The 14391-nt window shown below is 50.6% G+C and overlaps 1 protein-coding gene across 6 annotated transcripts in view; it reads left to right on the top strand.

Annotated features, from left to right (window-relative positions):
• Positions 1-14391, top strand: part of SHMT1 (serine hydroxymethyltransferase 1) — a 39026-nt gene that overhangs the window by 23526 nt on the left and 1109 nt on the right. For 3 of the 6 annotated variants that reach the window (XM_005583077.5, XM_065532845.2, XM_045375267.3), the window contains 6 exons: positions 3228-3309; positions 3790-4002; positions 6827-6943; positions 10147-10269; positions 12711-12827; positions 13986-14096. In XM_005583077.5, the coding sequence (XP_005583134.3) occupies positions 3228-3309; positions 3790-4002; positions 6827-6943; positions 10147-10269; positions 12711-12827; positions 13986-14096 (763 nt within the window). The remainder of the gene's footprint in view (positions 1-3227; positions 3310-3789; positions 4003-6826; positions 6944-10146; positions 10270-12710; positions 12828-13985; positions 14097-14391) is intronic. The other 3 variants (XM_074018735.1, XM_074018736.1, XM_045375269.3) reach the window with 1 other exon arrangement.

Below are 14391 nucleotides of genomic sequence, written 5' to 3'. Positions count from 1 at the left end.
GCCTGGCTAATTTTTGTATTTTTTGTGGAGACGAGGTGTTGCCATGTTGCCAGGCTGGTCTTGGACTCCTGGGCTCAGCCGGAGCCTAACTCAGCCTCCCAAAGTGCTGGTATTACAGGCATGAGCCACCGCATCCAGCTGACCCTTTTTTTTTTTTTTTTTTTTGAGACAGTTTCACTCTTGTCACCCAGGCTAGAGTGCAGTGGCACGATCTCAGCTCACTGCAACCTCTGCCTCCTGGGTTTAAGCAATTCTCCTCCCTTAGCTTCCCAAGTCGCTGGGACTGCAGGTGTGCACCACCATGCCTGGCTGATTTTGTGTTTTTAGTAGAGGCAGAGTTCCACCATGTTGGCCAGGCTGGTCTCGAGCTCCTGACCTCAGGTGATCTGCCCCGCTCAGCCTCCCAAAGTGCTGGGATTACAGACGTGAGCCACCATGCCTGGCTGACCCCTATGTTTATAGAAGTTTAATAAAATGAACTTCCTAAGAGATGTGTTTCCAAAAAAGAAAAATAAATTATTTTAAATTTTACATTGAGGTCTACAATCTGTCTGGAATTGACTTTTTTTTTTTTTTTTTAACAAATTATATATAATTAAGGGATGCACAGTGATGTTATGATTTGTATACACAGTGCAGAATTATTGAATCAAGTTAACCAACATATCCCACTCCTTAAATATTTATTATTTTTCTTCCTCTCTAATTGCAACTTTGTACCCTTTGCTCAGTATCTCTCCATTATCCGCCACCCTTCAGTGACTGGTAACCACATTCTACCTTGCTTCTGTGAGTTCGTTTATTTATTTATTTTATTTTATTTATTTCTTTTGAGACGGAGTCTCGCTTTGTCACCCAGGCTAGAGTGCAGTGGCGCCATCTCGACTCACTGCAACCTCCGCCTCCTAGGTTCAAGTGATTCTCCTGCCTCAGCCTCCTGAGTAGCTGGGATTACAGGCATGTGCCACCACGCCTGGCTAATTTTTGTATGTTTAGTAGAGACGGGGTTTCACCATGTTGGCCAGGCTGGTCTCGAACTCCCGTCCTCAGGTAATCCACCTGCCTTGGCCTCCCAAAGTGCTGGAACTGCAGGTGTGAGCCACCGTGCTCAGCAGTTCAGTTGTTTTAGATTTCACATAGAAGTAAGATCACACGGCCAGGTGCAGTGGCTCACACCTGTAATCTCAGCACTTTGGGAGGTCGAAGTGGGAGGATCACTTGAGTCCAGGAGTTTGAGACCAGCCTGGGCAACACGGCGAAACCCCATCTCTACAAAAATACAAAAATTAGCTGGGTGTGGTGGCACTGCCCGTGGTCCCAGCTATTCAGGAGGCTGAGTGGGAGAATCGCTTGAACCCGGGAGGTGGAGGTTGCAGTGAGCCGAGATGGCACCACTGCACTCCAGCCTGGGCGACAGAGTGAGCCTCTGTCTCAAAAAAGAAGTGGGATCATGCGGTATTTGTCTTTCTGAGCCTGGCCTATTTCACTTAGCATAAGGTCCTCCAAGTTCATCGGTGTTGTTGTAAATGACAGAATTTCTTTTTTCAGGCTGATTATTATTACATTGTGTGTATATATGTGTCACATTTCCTTTGTCCATTCATCTGTTGATGGACATGGATTTTTTCTGTAATTTGGCAATTGTGAATAGTGCTGCAGTGAACATGGGAGTGCACATGTCTCTTTGACATACTGATTTCAAGTTCTTAGGATATAGATTCACAAGTGGGATTGCTGAATCTGGAATTGATTTCTTTGTGTGGGTGAGGCGGGCATCTGGATAACGTTTTTGTCCACATGGATGCCCAGTTGATCCAGTGCCATTAATTGAAAAGGTCGGCCGGGCGCGGTGGCTGAAGCCTGTAATCCCAGCACTTTGGGAGGCCGAGGCGGGCGGATCACAAGGTCAGGAGATCGAGACCACGGTGAAACCCTGTCTCTACTAAAAATACAAAAAATTAGCCGGGCGCGGTGGCGGGCGCCTGTAGTCCCAGCTACTCAGGAGGCTGAGGCAGGAGAATGGCGGGAACCCGGGAGGCGGAGCTTGCAGTGAGCCGAGATCGCGCCACTGCACTCCAGCCTGGGCAACAGCGTGAGACTCCGTCTCAAAAAAAAAAAAAAAAAAAGAAAAGGTCACCCTCTCCCCACTGCACTGTGGCGTCACCACTGGCATGGATCCAATGACCTGTGTTGCGTGTGGTTCTGCTTCTGGTTAAGCCAGATGCTTTGCCCTTCCACGAATGTATGCTGCCTTAATTACTATAATTTGTCAAGCATTTTGTGACACAAAATACACAAAGCAATGATGTTTCATGTAAAGGTTTGGTATGTCTTTCCTTTTATGGTTTTTGTTATTTACATTTCATTTTCTATCTTTCTTGCTTTTACATACTTTTTTTTTTTTTTTTGAGATGGAGTCTCGCTCTGTCACCCAGGCTGGAGTGCAGTGGCTCAATCTTGGCTCACTGCAAGCTCCGCCACCTGGGTTCACACCATTCTGTCTCAGCCTACCGAGTAGCTGGGACTACAGGCGCTCACCACCACGCCCGGCTAACTTTTTGTATTTTTAGTAAAGACGGGGTTTCACCGTGTTAGCCAGGATGGTCTCGATCTCCTGACCTCATAATCCGCCCGCCTCAGCCTCCCAAAGTGCTGGGATTACAGGCCTGAGCCACTGAGCCCGGGCCCTACTTTTTGTTTTTCAATGCTGTATCCAGTGACCTTGCTAAATTTGCTTATTCTAACAGTTGGCCCCTTGCATCTTGATTTTCTAGGTATATTGTATTGTCTGTGTGTGATGTCAGTTTTTAAATTTCTTCTTTCCTAATTGTTATGCCTTTTGTTTCTTTTTCTTGCCTCGTTATACTTGGAATAGAAGTGGTATTAGCAGGCATTTTGGTCTTGTTCCTGAAGGTAACTGTTTTGGTTTACGTTGTGTGGTCCTGTCGCATTTGTTTCATTCTGCAGGTGCTTTTTGGTTCCTTCTTGGGGGGTAGTGCCCCAGCAGCAGGGCTCACTACAACCCTGGGACTCCTCAGGGACTCCTGGGTCTGTGAGCCATACTTGGTTGAGCAGGCTGAACACACCAGTATCCTGTCTCACCCTCAAGTCTTCATCTAGGACATCGTTCCTTTTGTCATGGCGGGCGGAGTGAGTTCAGGTGGGAGGACAGGAGGCAGGTGTGGCTGGAGGAAGCCGCCTGAACCTGCCTCCCTGACATTCCACAGGTGAACCCAGACACTGGCTACATCAACTATGACCAGCTGGAGGAGAACGCACGCCTCTTCCACCCGAAGTTGATCATCGCAGGTGATGCGCGGGGTGGAAAGTGACCTTGTTCACCAGTAGCCTGGTGCCTCTTACAGAATGAGGATGGAAAGATGTTCCCACCCTGTTGAGCCCACTGCTAGTTTCTGCCCTGGATAACTGAGTTTCTGGGGTCCACATATATTAGTTTCTTTCAGAATACAGAGGTGTGTTTGCTGCTTTTTGTGCTACGTGGATTAAGATCTGAGACTGTTCTCAGAGAAGCATCTAGAAATGTCAGGCCCTGACTGGGTTGGCAATAGTAGTTGGGGAAATCTCAACCACCAAGACGTTGAAGAGTCAGACAGAGTGGTTGCCTTTAGCACAGAGGTGCTTTTTGAGGGCATTCTCCATTTTTGCTCTGAGATTTTAGGGGAAGAAATCTCTGGGCTTTCAGATCTACGTATCTAGAGGCCAGTGTGAAGCCAACTCAGCTGGCCCGTAGACATCTCTGATGCAACTGTGTCACTTTTCCTGTCTCAGGAACCAGCTGCTACTCCCGAAACCTGGACTATGCCCGGCTGCGGAAGATTGCAGATGAGAACGGGGCATATCTCATGGCGGACATGGCACACATCAGTGGGCTGGTGGTGGCTGGCGTGGTGCCCTCCCCATTTGAACACTGCCACGTGGTGACCACCACCACTCACAAGACCCTGCGAGGCTGCCGAGCTGGCATGATCTTCTACAGGAAAGGTGTGCTCCCGAATGTTGGGTACAGACGGGTACCATGGTTTACATTTCTCCTGTGGGGGTTCAGATTCAGTTGAGGGAGCTGGGAAAAACTCTGACCTGGGATCCCTGGAAAATCTTAAGATCCCAGTCCCTTAAAGAGCTGCTTAGGAAGAAGCAGTGACAGGCTTTACAGAAAGGATTCCCAGCGGGGCGTGAGGGCTCACACCTGTAATCCCAGCAGTTTGGGAGGCCGAGGCGGGCGGATCACAAGGTCAGATCGAGACCATCCTGGCTGACACGGTGAAACCCTGTCTCTACTAAAAACACAAAACATTAGCCGGGTGTGGTGGTGGACGCCTGTGGTCCCAGCTACTTTGGAGGCTGAGGCAGGAGAATGGCGTGAACCCGGGAGGTGGAGCTTGCAGTGAGCCGAGATCGCGCCACTGCACTCCAGCCTGGGCAACAGAGCGAGACTCCGTCTCAAAAAGAAAAAGAAAAAAAAAGAAAGGATTCCCCAGAAGGAGGCTGTCAGCCACAGCTCCTGCTTCACTTTTGTGCGTCCAGGTCCTAGGAACACAGGAGGGGGATCAGCAACCACTACGTGTTAGGATGGTGCCGGTCGCTGAATTAATCCTTCCCTTGAGAGGCAGGTGTTTGAATGAAAGGAGGGTACATGGCTGGCTGGGGGCTACTGGGAGGCCTCACAAGGCTGCATCATTCTGGTAAACTTACAGTGGTCTGTCATGTTTCTTAAAGAGAAAGACTCACGGTAGTCAAACTAGAAGACATGGATGTATAAACATTAATATCATTTTAGTGAAGGTTTTTCTTTCCGTTACCTTATAACCTACCCCTAGGCACTCCCTTTATTTTCGAATTCCCTTACCTGGGAAAGCCTGTTAGTGGTCAGGTCATCATTTAGCCTGTGGTGAGACTTGATGTGCCAACTTTGCATCGGCAGAGACACCAGCCCACTGGTGACTATATTACTCTTACCTGATGCAGGGTCTTCTTGCCCAGCCCCTGGCTGGGACTAGACACAGCCACATGCCCCCTCAGCTTCTCAACACCCATTGCCTCTCTGCTCCTCTGAGCAAATTCTTTAGCTGTGCTGATGTTTCTGAGGCAGGTAGCCATTCCCACCTGCCCGGGAGTCATTTGTTTTTTTCCCCCACTGTGTGTTGATGTGATTCATTTCACCCAGTGCTGAGGGATTCTGGAGCCAGCCTGTCAGAGCAAATACTTGCTCCGCTGCACACCCGCTGTATGACTTTGGGCTGGTTGTGCAGCCTCTCTGTGCCTCATTTCCTCACCTCTAGAGTGGGGACTGTAATAATAGTACCTGTCCCTTTGGACTGCTCTTTTGAGGATTAAATGAATTTATGTAAAGTGATTAGAGCAGTTCTTGGCTCACTAGAAGCTCTAGATAGATGTTAATTGTTATAGATTATGACTGAATAGTAGCTATTATTGATGGTTAACTTTTTCTCAGAAAGGAACCTTGTTCTCCATCTTCAGCCACATGAGCTTTGTCTTCAGCACATCTTGGAGACTCTTTACATTTTATTTTTGGGGACAGGGTCTCAGTCTGTCACTCAGGCTGCAGTGCAGTGGTACAATCGAAGCTCACTGCAACTTCAACTCCCTGGGCCCAAGCAATCCTCCCACCTCACCCTCCCATGTAGCGGGGACCACAGGTGCGTGCCACCATGTCTGGCTAATTTTTAAATTTTTCTGTGGACATGGGTTCTCTCTTTGTTGCTCAGGCTGGTCTTGAACTCCTGGGTTCAAGTGATCCTCCCACCTCTGCCTCCCAAAGTGCTGGGATTACATGGACTTTTTTTTTTGCCCCGGAGACAGAGTTTTGCTCTTGTCGCCCAGGGTGGAGTGCAGTGGCGCAGTCTCAGCTCACTGCAACCTCCGCCTCCCGGGTTCAGCCCGTTCTCCTGCCTCAGCCTTCCAAGTAGCTGGAATTACAGGTGTCTGCCACCACGCCCAGCTGATTTTTGTATTATTAATAGAGACAGGGTTTCACTATGTTGACCAGGCTGGTCTTGAACTGACAGTTGATCCACCTGCCTCTGCCTCCCAAAGTGCTGGGATTACAGGCGTGAGCCACCGCGCCTGGCCACATGGACATTTCTTTAAGGAAAGATGTCCAGGGCAAATTCTTGAATTCTTGGTTACAATGTTAGTGGAGGGAAATTTCTGTCCTTTTTTTTCTTTTCTTTCTTTCTTTTTTTTTTTTTTTTGAGACAGAGTGTCATGGTGTCACCCAGGCTGGAGTGAGCTCTCGGCTCACTGCAACCTTTGCCTCTCGGGTTCAAGCGATTCTTCTGCCTCAGCCTTCTGAGTAGCTGGGACTACAGGTGCACACCACCATGCCCGAGTAATTTTTGTATTTTTAGTAGAGATGGGGTTTTGCCATGTTGGCCAGGCTGGTCTCAAACTCCTGACCTCGTGATCCACCCACCTTGGCCTCCCAAAGTGCGGGGATTACAGGTGTGAGTCACTGCGTCTAGCCTGTCCTTTCATCTTTAAGCCTTGTTATAGTCATGTTAAGAAGAGATGCCATCAGAGGAGGCAAGTGAACAGTTGAGGTGCTGAAACCAGCATTCTAGCCAGAGTCATCCATGATGTCCTTGTTGCCAAAGAATAAGGATACTGGTCTGCCCTCAGGAGGCAAGGGCCCCCGTCTGCTCCGCTGTGTTACAAACCAGTTCTCCATGCCAGGATAAAGGCCAGGCTTGTGCTTGATACTTCCCTGGCCAGTCTGGGTTTGAGCCTAAAATGAAAAAGAGGGGACAGTCCATACGATCCCATTGTGATGTTTTTCTTCCTCTAGGAGTGAAAAATGTGGATCCCAAGACTGGCAAAGAGATTCTGTACAACCTGGAGTCTCTTATCAATTCTGCTGTGTTCCCTGGCCTGCAGGGAGGTCCCCACAACCACGCCATTGCTGGTAAAACATCATCTGCTTCTGCTCATCCTGTGGCCCCTAATTCCCATCTCACCTGTCCTCCAAAATCGTGTGCCAGGACTTCCACGCTAGGGAAAAAGCTGGAGGGCTGTCTCTGTCCAGGAGATGCTAACACAGAGTAGGGCATGGTTGAGACTGGCCTAAGGTAGGGACAATAGGGAATGGCATCCACTCCATGTGTACGGCCACCCAGAGGCAAACCTGTGGGTCAGGCTGGGTTTTGTAAAGTACGTGGAGCCCTCTTAAGGAAGGAATCTGACAGTTAGGAGAGGGCAAAGCACAAGTGAGAGAGATTGGGGTCCAAACCCTGCAGGATGAGCCCCCTTGCCCTTGATGGACCTGGCCTGTGGTGGTGGAGGCCCCTGTGTCTGAGCCTCCCACCCTGCACCAGTGCCACGTCAGTGACTCCTGAGTCAGATTCCATGACTGCCCAGCAGGTTCTCATTGACTTGTTCTTTTTCTCTTTGTACAAGTAGCTTAGGACATTTGTGATGACTCAAGAGTTATCCCACTGCCTTTGTGGAACAAGGACATTGGTAGAACTCATTCCCGCTAAGGGGCTCAGGATGAAGGTGTAGCTTCTCGGTCAGGAGACGCACGAGCACTTCTAGAGAGGAACCAGCGATCAGGAGATATTGGGCATAGGGGTGGAAGGAGCTGGGGTCCCAGGCGTGTTCTCATGTTCTCCCGTCACACCTACACACTTGGCACCCACGGCTGCTTCAACTCTGGGATGCAGGGATCACTCCATCCCCAGCTGCTCTGGACGCCCTTTCCAGTTGTTTTCACAAGTATCGATAGGCGGCTGTGTGCGGGACACAGGCCTGTGGCTTCTCCTTACCCTCCATTCTCTGTGTCCCTTGAAGCAGCGCTCAGGACTGAATGCAAGGTACCAGATGAGTCTGAACGGTGGTGCAGGGTAGGACGAAGGCTGCACCTCCTACCTGCACTCTGACCTGAGAGAGCTGCATAATCTGGCGTCAAGAGCATCAGCTCTTAGGGCTGCTAAGTAATCATTTTCACACATCAAGATTAAAAAGGATGTAAAATCCATCTTGCTTAACAGCTTTGGTATGGTAATGTTAGCACAGAACTTCCACGCTTAGGGAAACTTCCACGCTTACCTCAACAGCAGTTCCTCAGAGAAGCATATCAGCTGGGCGCAGTGGCTCATGCCTATAATCTCAGCACTTTGGGAGGCTGAGGCAGGCGGGTCACTTGAGCCCAGGAGTTCGGGACCAGCCTGGCCAACATGGAGAAACCCCATCTCTACTAAAAATATAAAAAATTAGCCAGGCGTGGCCGGGCGCAGTGGCTCACGCCTATAGTCCCAGCACTTTGAGGCTGAGGTGGGTGGATCACTTGAGGTTAAGAGTTCCAGACCAGGCTGGGCGCAGTGGCTCACGCCTGTAATCCCAGCACTTTGGGAGGCCGAGGCGGGCAGATCACGAGGTCAGGAGATTGAGACCACAGTGAAACCCCATCTCTTTTTTTTTTTTTTTTTTTTTTTTTTTTTTTTGAGACGGAGTCTCGCTCTGTCACCCAGGCTGGAGTGCAGTGGCCGGATCTCAGCTCACTGCAAGCTCCGCCTCCCGGGTTCACGCCATTCTCCTGCCTCAGCCTCCCGAGTAGCTGGGACTACAGGCGCCTGCCACCTCGCCCGGCTAAGTTTTTGTATTTTTAGTAGAGACGGAGTTTCACTGTGTTAGCCAGGATGGTCTCGATCTCCTGACCTCGTGATCCGCCCGTCTCGGCCTCCCAAAGTGCTGGGATTACAGGCTTGAGCCACCGCGCCCGGCCTAAACCCCATCTCTTCTAAAAATACAAAAAATTAGCCGGGCACGGTGGCGGGTGCCTGTAGTCCCAGCTACTCGGGAGGCTGAGGCAGGAGAATGGCATGAACCCGGGAGGCGGAGCTTGCAGTGAGCTGAGATCACGCCACTGCACTCCAGCCTGGGCAATGGAGCAACACTCTGCCTCAAAAAAAAAAAAAAAAAAAAGAGTTCCAGACCAGCCTGGCCAATATATAGTGAAACCCTGTCTCTACTGAAAAATACAAAACTTAGCTGGACATGGTGGCACATGCCTGTAGTCCCAGCTACTTAGGAAGCTGAGGCAGGAGAATCGCTTGAACCTGGGAGGCGGAGGTTGCAGTGAGCCGAGATCGCGCCACTGCACTCCAGCCTGAGCAACAGAGCAAGACTCCCATCTCTCAAAAAAAAAAAAAAAGGCCGGGCGCGGTGGCTCAAGCCTGTAATCCCAGCACTTTGGGAGGCCGAGACGGGTGGATCACGAGGTCAGGAGATCGAGACCATCCTGGCGAACACGATGAAACCCCGTCTCTACTAAAAAATACAAAAAACTAGCCGGGCGAGATGGCGGGCGCCTGTAATCCCAGTTACTTGGGAGGCTGAGGCAGGAGAATGGCGTAAACCCCGGAGGTGGAGCTTGCAGTGAGCTGAGATCCGGCCACTGCACTCCAGCCCGGGCGACAGAGCGAGACTCCGTCTCAAAAAAAAAAAAAAAAAAAAAAAAAAATTAGCCAGGTGTGGTAGGACGTACCTGTAGTCGCACCTACTCAGGAGACTGAGATGGGAGGATCATCTGAGCTCAGGAAGTCAAGGCTACAGTGAACTGTGATCATGCCACCGCACTCCAGCCTACGCAATGGGAGTGAGACCCTGTTCAAAAAATATAAAAATAAAAAATTTTTTTGGCTGGGCACGGTGCTCATGCCTGTAATCCCAGCACTTGGGGAGGCCAAGGCAGGTGGATCACTTGAGGTCAGGAGTTCAAGACCAGCCTGGCCAATATAGTGAAACCCTATCTCTACTAAAAATACCAACAAAAGTTAGCTGGGCGTGGTGGCGTGTGCTTGTATTCCCAGCTATTAGGGAGGCTGAGGCAGAAGAATCACTTGAACCTGGGAGGCAGAGGTTGCAGTGAGCCAAGATCATGCCACTGCACTCCAGCCTGGGCGACAGAAGTGAAACTCCATCTCAAAAAATAAATAATAATAATAAATTTTTAAATATATCATTTTGGAGGAAAATGTAATCCAACCCAAAAGCAAGGGGTGACATTGAAAAGCAAGGAAGCTTGAATAAAAACAGGAATGTTGTTTGACTTATCATCTGTGTATGATTTTATCCTGTTCTCCTGACCTATTGTCTCTTCCTGTCCAGGGGTTGCTGTGGCCCTGAAGCAAGCTATGACTCTGGAATTTAAAGTTTATCAGCACCAGGTGGTGGCCAACTGCAGGGCTCTGTCTGAGGCACTGATGGAGCTGGGCTACAAAATAGTCACAGGTACAGACACAGATGGTGTTCAGCAGGCCTGTTCTTGTGGTTGCATTAGGGCTTGCTCCTCAGTTTGTGCAACCGAGATGTGGTCCAGGCTCTGCTGCTGCAGCTGCAACGACTGGGGCCCACCTTGGGAGGAGGTCAGCCTCACCTCCAGCTGGAAAGCCTCCCCCTGCCTCAGACCAGCCAGCTGCCCCCTTGGGTGAGCCACAGATGTTGGGAATAGTGGCTGTGATTGGTCACCGGCATAAGGACTGCATGTCCTCAGAACAGCTTTGCAGGATGACCTGAGGCTCACGAGAGGTTGGACTGTAGTGGTCACACACCCGGTAGGTGGCAGAGCCAGGACTCTGTGGTGATGCCTGGCACTGTGCCATGGGAGTGTCTTCTCTCACCCCGCTGAGCTGGGTGCACGGGCTGTCCCCTCCCAGTTTGCTGCATGTTCCTGGGGAGTTGGCTTGCTATAGCCATGTTTGGATCTGTACATTCTGGAGCTGTGGGCTGTGAATGAGATGGACTTCCCAGGTCAGGGCCCCACTGTGGGGTGCCATCCACCTCACAGCCACTGCAGGTTTCCACGGGGAGAGCGCATTCTTTTTGGCGGGCAGCATACTCGATCCTCCTGAGGAAGGGCGACTTGATACCGAGTCCCACGAGACTGCCGGTTGTGCTAGCAGTGGTGTGGTCCAGGAATGTGGGTCCTGCTGTGTGTAGACCTGAGTGCCCACTCTCTGCACCATGCCCTTTGCCCTTTACAGGGATCACAGGACCCCTGGTCTAAGGAGTGGGGCTCCCACCCAATCCTGCATGTGTGGCAGCGCCTGGAAAGGCCGGGCCAGTGGTGTCTCCTCAGCAGTACCAGCCACACCCTCTTTTATGTTCTACTTCACTTACTTTCTGTTCTCCCTTCATCCTCCATGTCTTCAAATAACAAAGCCCAAGAAGTCCTCATGTGGACTGTGACCTTCAGGGTGCTTTAGCTCAGGAGTCCGCAACCTCCAGGCCACGGACTAGTACTAGTTTGTGGCCTGTTAGGAACCTGGCTGCATAGTAGGAAGTGAGCAGGGCCGAGAGCATTGCCACCTGAGCTCTGCCTCCTGTCAGATCAATGGCAGCATTATATTCTCACAGGAGCTGAACCCTGTTGTGAACTGCACATGTGAGGGATCTAGGTTGGGCCTCTTTAGAGAAACTATCTTTTTTTTCCTTCTGATTATACCTGCATCCTTCTGAGAATCTAATGCCCGATGATCTGAGGTGGAAATTTCATCCCCAAACCATCCCCCAACGCCATCCGTGGAAAAACTGTCTTCCACAGTTCCTGGTGCCAAAAAGGTTGGGGACCACTGCTTTAGGTCCCTGTTTCTCAAACTTGGATGTGCACACCACCCCTGGGGCTGCTGGTACGATGCAGATTCTGACCAGGTCTTGGGTGATGCTAGTCTGGGAGCCACCCTTGGAGTTGTGAGGGTTTAGGCCATAGTCCCTGTCACCATGGGCATCTCATGGCATGGGCCTGCCCTCTCCCTGGTGACTTTGTCATTGTCACTCTACCCTCTGAGGGCCCGATGCACACGGCTGAAATAGATAATGCTTGTGAATGCCCGCTTTGGTGCCTGGCACTGTGAGAAGCACTGTGTCCGGTATCTTACTTAAACCTCATGACAGCCCTGTGAATTACTGGTATTTTTGTTACAAATGGGCATCTGAGGTTTCACAATGTTGAGCTGCCTGCCTAAAGCCACACAGCAAGTGAGTGGGCACAGCTGGGGGGATGCAAAGCCAAGCTGGAGCCCTAGCTCGCCCGTATCTTCAAAGGGATCCCTGCAACACAGCCCAGAAGCAGAGGCCCTAGTGCCGTCAGCACCCAAGGCAATACCCCGGCTTAATGAAGGTTCAGAGTGGAAGGATCCTCCTGTGTGACCTCGGACCAGGTGCAGAAAACTCTGTTAGCCTTGCTGTTGTCACCTTACCACTTTGATAATACCATGAGCCTCAAGGGATCCAGGAAAAACCTACCACAGGCTACAGTGTCTGGCACCTAATGTGCTCCGTGAGCATGCCCCTTACCCCCAAAGTAACTTGAACCACTGCCCAATACTCATGCTGCCTTCGGGGGAGCCTTTACCATCCATGTTAGAGAAATGCCCAAGCAACGTGTCAGAGAAACAAGACAGGAGCAGCCTGAGGAAGCTGTCCCTTCCCAATGGGAATGTCAGGCCCTCTGCTGTATGATCGGTTACCCCTTTCAAAAGTGCTCTATCCTTCCTTTCACGTTCTTAGGCACGCACATCTCTCGTGGGCATTAGAATCCCGGGCCATGTGGTGGGGGTGCTCACCTTCCTGACCTCATCTGCTTTGGCCGCCTTCACCCTTGCCTTCATGTCACAGATTCCTTCACGGCATAGAATTAGCCTACATTTCTATGTGTCCAACTTTGTTTCCAGGTGGTTCTGACAACCATTTGATCCTCGTGGATCTCCGTTCCAAAGGCACAGACGGTGGAAGGGCTGAGAAGGTGCTAGAAGCCTGTTCTATTGCCTGCAACAAGAACACCTGCCCAGGTGAGAATCATCCTTGGCCTTCTCCTTCACTCCTCTCCCATCTGCATTTCTTCTGGCCAAAGTTGTAGCTGATGAAGATACTGGCTCTGGAGACAGACCTCAGATAAAAACTGGAGTGGGGATGGGGCACGGTGGCTCACGCCTGTAATCCCAGCACTTTGGGAGGCCGAGGCAGGTGGATCACTTGAGGTCAGGAATTCCAGACCAGCCTGGCCAAAATGGTGAAACCCTGTCTCTACTAAAAATAGAACAATTAGCTGGGCATGGTGGTGCATACCTCTAATCCCAGCTACTCGGGAGGCTGAGGCAGGAGAGATGCTTGAACCCGGGAAGCAGAGGTTGCAGTGAGTGGAGATTGTACCACTGCACTCCAGCCTGGGCAACAGAATGAGACTCTAACAAACAAACAAACAAAAAACTGGACTGGGCACGGTGGTTCACGCCTGTAATTCCAGCACTTTGGGAGGCTGAGGTGGGTGAATCACGAGGTCAGGAGATTGAGACGGCTAACGGTGAAACCCCGTCTCTACTAAAAATGCAAAAAATTAGCCGGGCGTGGTAGCACACGCCTGTAGTCCTAGCTACTCGGGAGGCTGAGGCAGAAGAATCGCTTGAACCTGGGAGGCGGAGGCTGCAGTGAGCTGAGATCACACCATTGCACTCCAGCTTGGGTGAGTGAGGCTCTGTCTCAGGAAAAAAAAAACTGGAGCAGGGGCAGGGACCATACCTTGGCTGTCTCTCGGCTGCGCCTTTGTACTTGGCCCTGACCCTGCCAAGGAGCAAAAAGACTGATGTGGAGCCGTTGGAGGTGGTACGTTCATTAGATGAGGGAGGTCAGAGGCTGCATTTTTCTCTGGGTTGTTAACAAAATATTGATGATGCATCTCAGACCCAGACAGATGTTAACCTCATTTTTAGGAGCAAGGGGCACATCAGACCACTTTGTGTACTAGTAATTAAGTAAGAACGGCCAAAACGTGGTTGTGCCTCCTTGTGCCTTGCGTTCTATTTTAGTTTCTGAATCAGTTGTACTCTCCTTGCTACAGCCAGCCAGTATCCTCAGGCCAGTTCTCTTTTGCCCACGTGTCCCTTTTTAAATGCACCATTGTCACAGTGGTGACAATGTGGCGTAGGGACAGAGCCCCATTTATCTTGTAGGTGACAGAAGTGCCCTGCGGCCCAGTGGACTGCGGCTGGGGACCCCAGCACTGACGTCTCGTGGACTTTTGGAAAAAGACTTCCAAAAAGTAGCCCAGTTTATTCACAGAGGTAAGGATAAGCTTTTGGAAGTTGCCACATCTTATCGTGTGTATTTAGTTTCTGATTGTGATGAGTAGCTGAGATCCTGCCACTGAAAGACAATTCTGCACCAAGGCTGAGTGTTGGGGTGGGAGACAGCAAAAAACACTTACGTAAATCACCTTGTCTGAGAGGTTTATAAATTTGGGCTACCCAGGACATCTAAGGGTGGGTGCATCCGAGAGTAACTGAGGTAAGCATGGAGACCTTGTGCCCTGCCGCGCTCCCCAGCTGGGGGACATTCTGGCAGTTGTGCCTCGGCCCC

This window comes from Macaca fascicularis, chromosome 16 (genome assembly GCF_037993035.2).
Source record: "Macaca fascicularis isolate 582-1 chromosome 16, T2T-MFA8v1.1".
In the NCBI taxonomy this organism is placed as follows: Eukaryota; Metazoa; Chordata; class Mammalia; order Primates; family Cercopithecidae; genus Macaca; species Macaca fascicularis.
Note: the sequence above shows the minus strand (reverse complement) of the source record. Positions and strands in the feature narration are given on the sequence as shown.